A 7,500-nucleotide genomic window follows, 5' to 3' on the forward strand; every position below is an offset into this window, starting at 1 on the left:
TTTAATTCCCTAGTTGGCATCTTAAAGTTTCTATTATTACTCCTTATTACTAAAGACATTTGCCGAAAAAGGAAGGGAAAATAAAAAAGATAAAAAAGATAAAATAAGGTAGTGGCCACTCACCTTAAGAAGTATCGGTTTTGGTTAAGTCTCTTCTGAGGGAGAGCTAGGTCGTCCTCATGGCTAGCGTTGGAGTTGTTTGGTTCGAGGACGACTGAGACTAGAGGCTTAAGGGCTTGACTGAAGCAGCTCACAAGGGCGACCAGAATCCAACAAGTTAGGATCATGTTGCTGCTGGGAAAATATAAATCAAATATATATATATATATATATATATATATATATATATATATATATATATATATATATATATATACATACAACAACAACAAATGCAGCCATTTCTATTCCACTGCAGAAGGAAGGCCGAAGAGATTGGTGATGGTGTGAGGAATTATTCTGATCGCCCAGAGCAAACCAACCTAGTATGGTCGGCTCTGACTAGTACAGCTGTGCTAATCATGGCAATAAACAAACCCTTCCATTACGTTAAGGTATCCCCACTCAAAAAGGGTATACTGTATATATATATATATATATATAGAGAGAGAGAGAGAGAGAGAGAGAGAGAGAGAGAGAGAGAGAGAGAGAGAGAGAGAGAAGTGTATGTCTAAGTATGTTATCATGTCAATATTTTTTTCTAGTGGGTATGCGAATTAGAATAGATAAATTCTTGTTGCAGTTAATTATAATGTTCTTGCCTTCTCTATCATAATAGCTCAATACTACACAGTATTCTAATAGATTTCTTGTGCATCTTCTTCTCTCTAATACTTAGAATTCACAAACCCTTTCAGACATATCTACAAATCTCTCCATATGACCAAACCATGTGAGAGCACTGTTGTTTTTCCTTTCAACTCTGTTAACCTCTTTTCCATTTCATATCTCTATATTCATCAGCTGGTTATTATTATTATTATTATTATTAGCCAAGCTACAACTACTAGTAGGAAAAGTTGGATGCTATAAGCCCAATGGCTCCAACGGGGTAAAATAGCCAATGAGGAAAGGAAATAAGGAATAGATAAACTTTAAATAAAAAGAAATGATATAGATATAGACTATCATAAGATCAACAACAACGTTAAAATAGATATGTCATGTAAAAACTATGAAGACAGACTCGTTTTAACTTTTGACGATAGACTTACTCTTGTGTCGGAAGGACAAACTAAAAATGGGATGTAACTGCTCCACGGCAGGAGTAAGGCTGTGCTAAATCCTAAGCTCTCCCTGTCCTTTATATTGAACCTACGGATGATCATCCCACGCACACGCCTACCAAAATGGTCATACATTCTTCGGTTACAATAAGGAAAGGGATCTTCCAGGGACCTACATCCCCTGTGTCTTTCTGTGTCTGGAGAGAGAGAGAGAGAGAGAGAGAGAGAGAGAGAGAGAGAGAGAGAGAGTACAGCAAAGGTGAGTTCAATTGCAATGACACACATGGGTGCGTTTCTTTGTCAATCCATCCTTGGTTCTTCGATGAAGTTCCTTGTGAACTATGTCTATTTAGCCTATTAAACAATTCTTTTCAGTATAAGATCATCTTCTGAACTAGAACTAAGCAAAACAGTTTTCGACAGACTCACTTTTTGGAAACGGACAGACACAACGCTCTGTTCAAAACGAACAGAAATTGATTTATGAATTTTTGGCAATATAGCCCAGCTCTGGCTCCTGAAAGACATTCAGCTCAAGTAGGAGAAAAGTATTTAATCAGATGGTCCTACCAGTATTAACTTTGGCATAAGAAACTAGGGGCTTTACTAAAGCCTTATTGATTGATTTAAAGTTTTCAGGCATCCTGACATCTAAGGTAAAGCCTTATAACATATGAGAGTAACAACTCAAAGAAATATGGAAAGAATTGATGGGAATATCCCTAATAGACAGAAAAAGAGCAACATGGATACGAAAGCAAACTAAAGTAGAGAACATTCTAACACTATGTAAGAAAAAGAAATGGACATGGGTATGATATATGATGAAAATGACAGAAAATATATGGACATTAAGAATAACAAAATGGGTCCCTAGAGATTGCCAAAGAAGCAGGGGAATACAGAGAGTACGAGCATGTGTGATACAATGGATTGATGAAATTAGAGAGTTCGCAGGTGTGGACTGTAGACTGTAGACTGGTATACCAGGTATAGTATGGTCATAAATAGACGGGAGTGGAAGGACGTGTCTGAGGCCTTTGACCTGCAGTGGACTAGTAACGGCTGATGATGATAATAATGAAAAATTAAGAGGCTGGACTAAAAAAATGGATAAAAGGAAGCAGTAACACAAGTAAAGTGGGATATAAATCAAACGCATCTAGTGACAAAGACAGCTGCAAAGACCAGCTAAGTAATGGCTACAGTGCACCGCCTGAAGGGCACTGTTGACACTTGAGAGAAAAAAAGAACAGAAATGATATATCGTCGTTATTCTCCTCTTCTTTCATCTATTCTCTTTCAGTATTTCTATATCCAAGTGGGTAGAACAATCGTTCCTATGGGAGGTCGTTAGAGACCGACCAATCGATTGTGAACGAGGAAGACTCCCATGGCGTGATGACGCTACCATTACACCAAAGACAAGGGTGCAAGAGACGCTCTCTCTCTCTCTCTCTCTCTCTCTCTCTCTCTCTCTCTCTCTCTCTCTCTCTCTCTCTCTCTCTCTCTCTCCTGGTTTCCGATTCAGCGAAGCAGATACTGAGACTAGAGTCTTAAAATCAGAACCAATTGCAAAGACGAGATCTTGAACTTTTACCAGCAATATCGTTCATTTTGTTAACTTCTTTGAAATCGAAGCAGAGAGAAACTCCATAAAGACAGAATGGAATTGGAGACGTACAGAAAGTTGGAGGAGTATTGATAAGAACTTTGAGAAGTTTTTGACCAATTTGATTTTAAATAGTATTATAAGATAGTTGATGCGAAGAGGAAGTAGACAGTGACTTGAAGCGATCAAGAGAAATAAGTCTAAAGATGAAATATATTTTGATTAAAGGTTCATTAAATTTCCTTGCAGTGGACAGATTATTTGAACAAGATGGAAATTTAACAGCCGTGTCTTCCATAACAATGGCTTCCCAATTACAGTAATTATTATTATTATTTTAGCTAAGGTACGTCCCTAGTTGGAAAAGCAGAATGCTATAAGCCCAGGGCCTCCAACAGGGACAAATAGCCCAGTGAGGAAGGAAATAGATAAACTGTATGAAAAGTAATGAATGAAAAATATAAAATGTCTTAAAGATCGGTAACAACATTGAAATAGACCTGTCATATATAAACTACTGAGACACCCTCTTGTCAGCCTGTTCAACATAAAAAAAAAAAGATAAAAAAGAATAAAAACATTCACTGCAAGTTTGAACTTCTGGAGTTTCAACTGTCTGATTAGGAAGATCATTTCATAGTCTGGTCACAGCTGGAATAAAACTTCTAGAATATTGTGTAATATTAATAACATCAATGAATAACTTATTCGATATTTACAACTTCAAGTTTAGGGTTATTGAGTTTTTAAGGAATGTAATTTTTCGTTTAAAAGAAATCATAACGGCACAATTTTTTTTGTTATTAATTTGGTATTGTATATACAAAAATAACAACAACAACAACAACAGCAATAACAACAACATCAACAAATGCAATTGTAGAACAAAGGCCTCTTGACATTTCTTTAATTATGTGTGGGATTTAACCAGTTTTCATCACCCCGCTGGCCATTGCAGATTGGCGATGGTGGAAGATCTTAGTCTGATCGCTCACAGAAAACCAACCTAGTGTGGATATCCTTGACTATTACAGCTTTGCTCATCATGGCGATACACAAACCCTTTCACCACGTTAAGCTATCCACACTAAGAACAGATATTACTAGCTATAACTAGATATATTGCAACTATTAAAATCACTCTTTACATTAAAAGGTTTTCTATATATATTCCAAATACTGTTCAATGTACACTCCTTATCGATGTTACTGTATGATATGTGAGATGTAGCAGTCATCATTATGACTCAAGTCTAATTTATATAAGCTTTCTAACTTTATTTTTCAGTTGGTCTGTGCTAAACTTTGCATAATTGTCCAATGAAAGATCAAAGCTGTAATGGGATAGTACCTGTTGTGTATATATGTGTATTTGATTACTAAGAAGCTTTCGTGTTACAATTCTATTATTGAGAAACTATACTGCTATTAGTTTATGCTCATAGCTATATTCTATTGGGTAGAGAGTTCCTATGTTTTTGGGAATTGTTCCGTCTACTGAAGAGTTCCTATGTTGTTGGACATTATTTCCTGTATTGGGGAGTTCCTATGTAGACTGGCATTGTTCCGTGTACTGGAGAATTCCTATATTGTTGGTCACAGTTCCGTGTGTGTTGCAAAGAAGGGATTCTAAGAAGAGAAACTATCTGCATCGTCTAGTCTTTAGTGCTAGTGACGTGACCCAAAGTTGTGATTGCCTAACAACGTTCAAACTTCACGGCCTATTTTCGTCTCGATCTACTAGACCAAGGTCCCTATAAGAAAAGCAGCCCGCTGAGAAGGAAACGAAATAACAAGGTATATTTGTATTGTATTACAGGGTGTGATTTTGAATAACAAATAGGCTATATGTATAAGTAATTGATATAAAATCTGTAGTATTTTAACATCAGCAGTAACAACGCTAAAATAGATCTGATACTGTAAACGTATTATGAAAAGACGTGTCAACTTGCTCAGCAGAAAAGCACTAGCTATATCGTTAAACATTGTGGTCACCGTTGAAATAAAACGGAACGCATTGAATAGTGTAGTATTGAGCCTTATGGTAGAAAAGGGAAGATTTTTATAATTAACTACATATAAATTTGAAAGGTTTTTATATTTCATACTATGCCTAAAGACTGAATAGCGGTTTGAAGCTCCAAATGCTCCCGGATCGTTCGTTTGTTCGCGTGGTTTTTAAGCGAGCATGTGGCTATGTTGTAGCATTTATTTAATGTATTCCTAATATTATAACGTCACATTATATTAGTTGTGTATTAATAGAATTATTAAGAAGTATGGGAAGGTAAACGATAGCGAGATAATGCAAAGGTGTCTCAATGCCAAGGCCAGAGCCATGTGGGTTTTGAGAGTACGGTGACGTCATCATTTAGTCTTGCAGCCCAGTTCCTGTGTCCAGTAAATTAGGTAAACGTTTAGTGATCACTGAACAGTCCAGTCAGCGGCTCAGCGGTAAACTTTCGCACCCCTAGTGTGGACCTGTTCTATTTGCGGTTTTTAAGGCTGGATTTCGTACATGGTAAGAGTTTTACATATCAGTAATATCTTTTAATAACTTTATAGTACTAGTGATTGGAATTAAAGTAAACGGAGATGCGTTTCATTCGTAATAAAACAGCTGATTATCTAGCTCATCCCATCGAACAAGTTGGTCTATTTCACATTGTTTATCAATCGGGACATGATAGTGAATATCGCTGATTTAAAGCACTTATTTCATCTCCCAAATTATTGTCTTTAGGTAAATACTGAGAAAAAAGAAAAAATGGTTTTCAGAAGACATAATCAAATTATTGTTATGTAGTTTTGAATTGTGCTTTGGCGACTTCAAAATGTTTTTTCCTTATTGACGCTTTTTTTTCTTTTGTATATTGATGGCCAACATATTTTACGTCGTGACATATGATTTTTTGTAATATACATTTTATTGAATAAATTTATGCTACCATCAGCGTTGAATTGGCATGATCAAGTATTGGCTTGATGAAATTAAGCTACGAAGGTACCCAGGAAATCAGACACTTTCTGGTATGAATATTGCCTACATAATTTACATGAATGTCAGTGCCCATTTTATAATTTATGATTGTGACATTTTTACTCTGGAATGTAGTCATTTTCAATCCATATTGAAGAATTTGACCATAAACTAGACCTATATGCAAATAGCGGTTATGATAAAAATTATTTACTTAATGTACAGTATCATGCACTAGACCTATGATATGTACCGTAGGCAGCCCTTTTTGGTAAATATTATTTAGGAAGTGTACAGTATTAATTATGATACCTGTTCAAAAACATACTATTTTCCAATTAAGAAATATGTCTGCATGTTGTTAGAATTCATTTTCTCGTGACAAACAGCATACGAGCCTAGAAAGTGGTTTAACTGGTCCTCTTAGCGAACGTTCGAAAGTCCCACTAGACTAATATTTTTCGTTAAATCTAAAATTCGTAAAATATCTAATTTTTTTTTTTGTAGGTGGGGTCTATCCGTTGTAGTTAGCTTATATTACAGAGAGAGAGAGAGAGAGAGAGAGAGAGAGAGAGAGAGAGAGAGAGAGAGAGAGAGAGAGAGAGTACTGTATAGTCATGCTGTGTTGACATTGCATGCAAAAATGCTTAGGAAAAGGAATTTCAGACCATGATTGAAATGCTTCATTTTATTCTAAAATATAAATCTCATTCAGTCCTTATATAAAGTCCATGTATATATATATATATATATATATATATATATATATATATATATATATATATATATATATATATATAGGCCATAGGCCTATATACATATATATATATATAAATATATATATATATATATATGTATATATATAAATATATATATATATATATATATGTATATATATAAATATATATATATATATATATATATATATATATATATATATATATATGTATATATATAAATATATATATATATATATATATATATGTATCTATATAAATATATATATATATATATATATACACATATATATATACATATATATATATATAAATATTATATATATATATATATATATATATATATATATATATATATATATATATCAGGACTTATATTCCGTTTATAATACTGAAAATACATGAATTTTAATAAACATTAGTACACAGTCACATATATTTTCTTAAAGCTATAGATCGGGGGGACAAACGTCTGGTTGAAAATTATTGACTTAATAAATGCACAAAATGTTTATCCATAATGTAACTTTGCTCAAAAAATGTTAAATGCAACAGCAATTTTGCTATGATTATCTGCATGAAGATGAATGATAATGTTTTACTGTTTGCTTACTTTTAAATTTTTATCGAAATTAATGAAAGAATTTTAATTTTATAAGAAAATACTTCCTTTAGACACAGTTTGATAAGCGTGATCAAATTAATGCATTGTTAAGCGTTGATCAAAGATTTCATGAAATAAAATAATTAATCTATGGTGATCATTTATTAAGTCAAAATGTTTTCAAAACTTCATAAACTAATAATCCTATTGAAATTAAAGATAAATATCAGATAAATTGTATAATAGTAAAATTGTCAGACGGGGCAAAAGAAAGTGGAAGATGGCTACCTTTAAAAGAACACAAGATTTGGACATTGACAAAAGGTTTAGCTCCAAAA

General features: G+C 33.6%; 2 protein-coding genes across 2 annotated transcripts in view; both read right to left on the reverse strand.

The window, feature by feature from the left end:
- The window catches only part of LOC137641282 (FMRFamide neuropeptides-like), a 20,016-nt gene extending 19,729 nt beyond the window's left edge, over positions 1-287 (reverse strand). The window contains exon 1 of the mRNA XM_068373711.1: positions 124-287. Within this exon, the coding sequence (XP_068229812.1) occupies positions 124-287 (164 nt within the window). The remainder of the gene's footprint in view (positions 1-123) is intronic.
- A 6,642-nt stretch (positions 288-6,929) lies between these two features.
- LOC137640705 (uncharacterized) overlaps positions 6,930-7,500 on the reverse strand; it is a 7,251-nt gene continuing 6,680 nt past the window's right edge. Inside the window, exon 4 of the mRNA XM_068373199.1 lies at positions 6,930-7,500. This exon is cut by the window's right edge and continues 1,386 nt beyond it. The gene's annotated coding sequence lies outside the window, so the exon portion shown is untranslated.

This window comes from Palaemon carinicauda, chromosome 5 (assembly GCF_036898095.1).
Source record: "Palaemon carinicauda isolate YSFRI2023 chromosome 5, ASM3689809v2, whole genome shotgun sequence".
In the NCBI taxonomy this organism is placed as follows: Eukaryota; Metazoa; Arthropoda; class Malacostraca; order Decapoda; family Palaemonidae; genus Palaemon; species Palaemon carinicauda.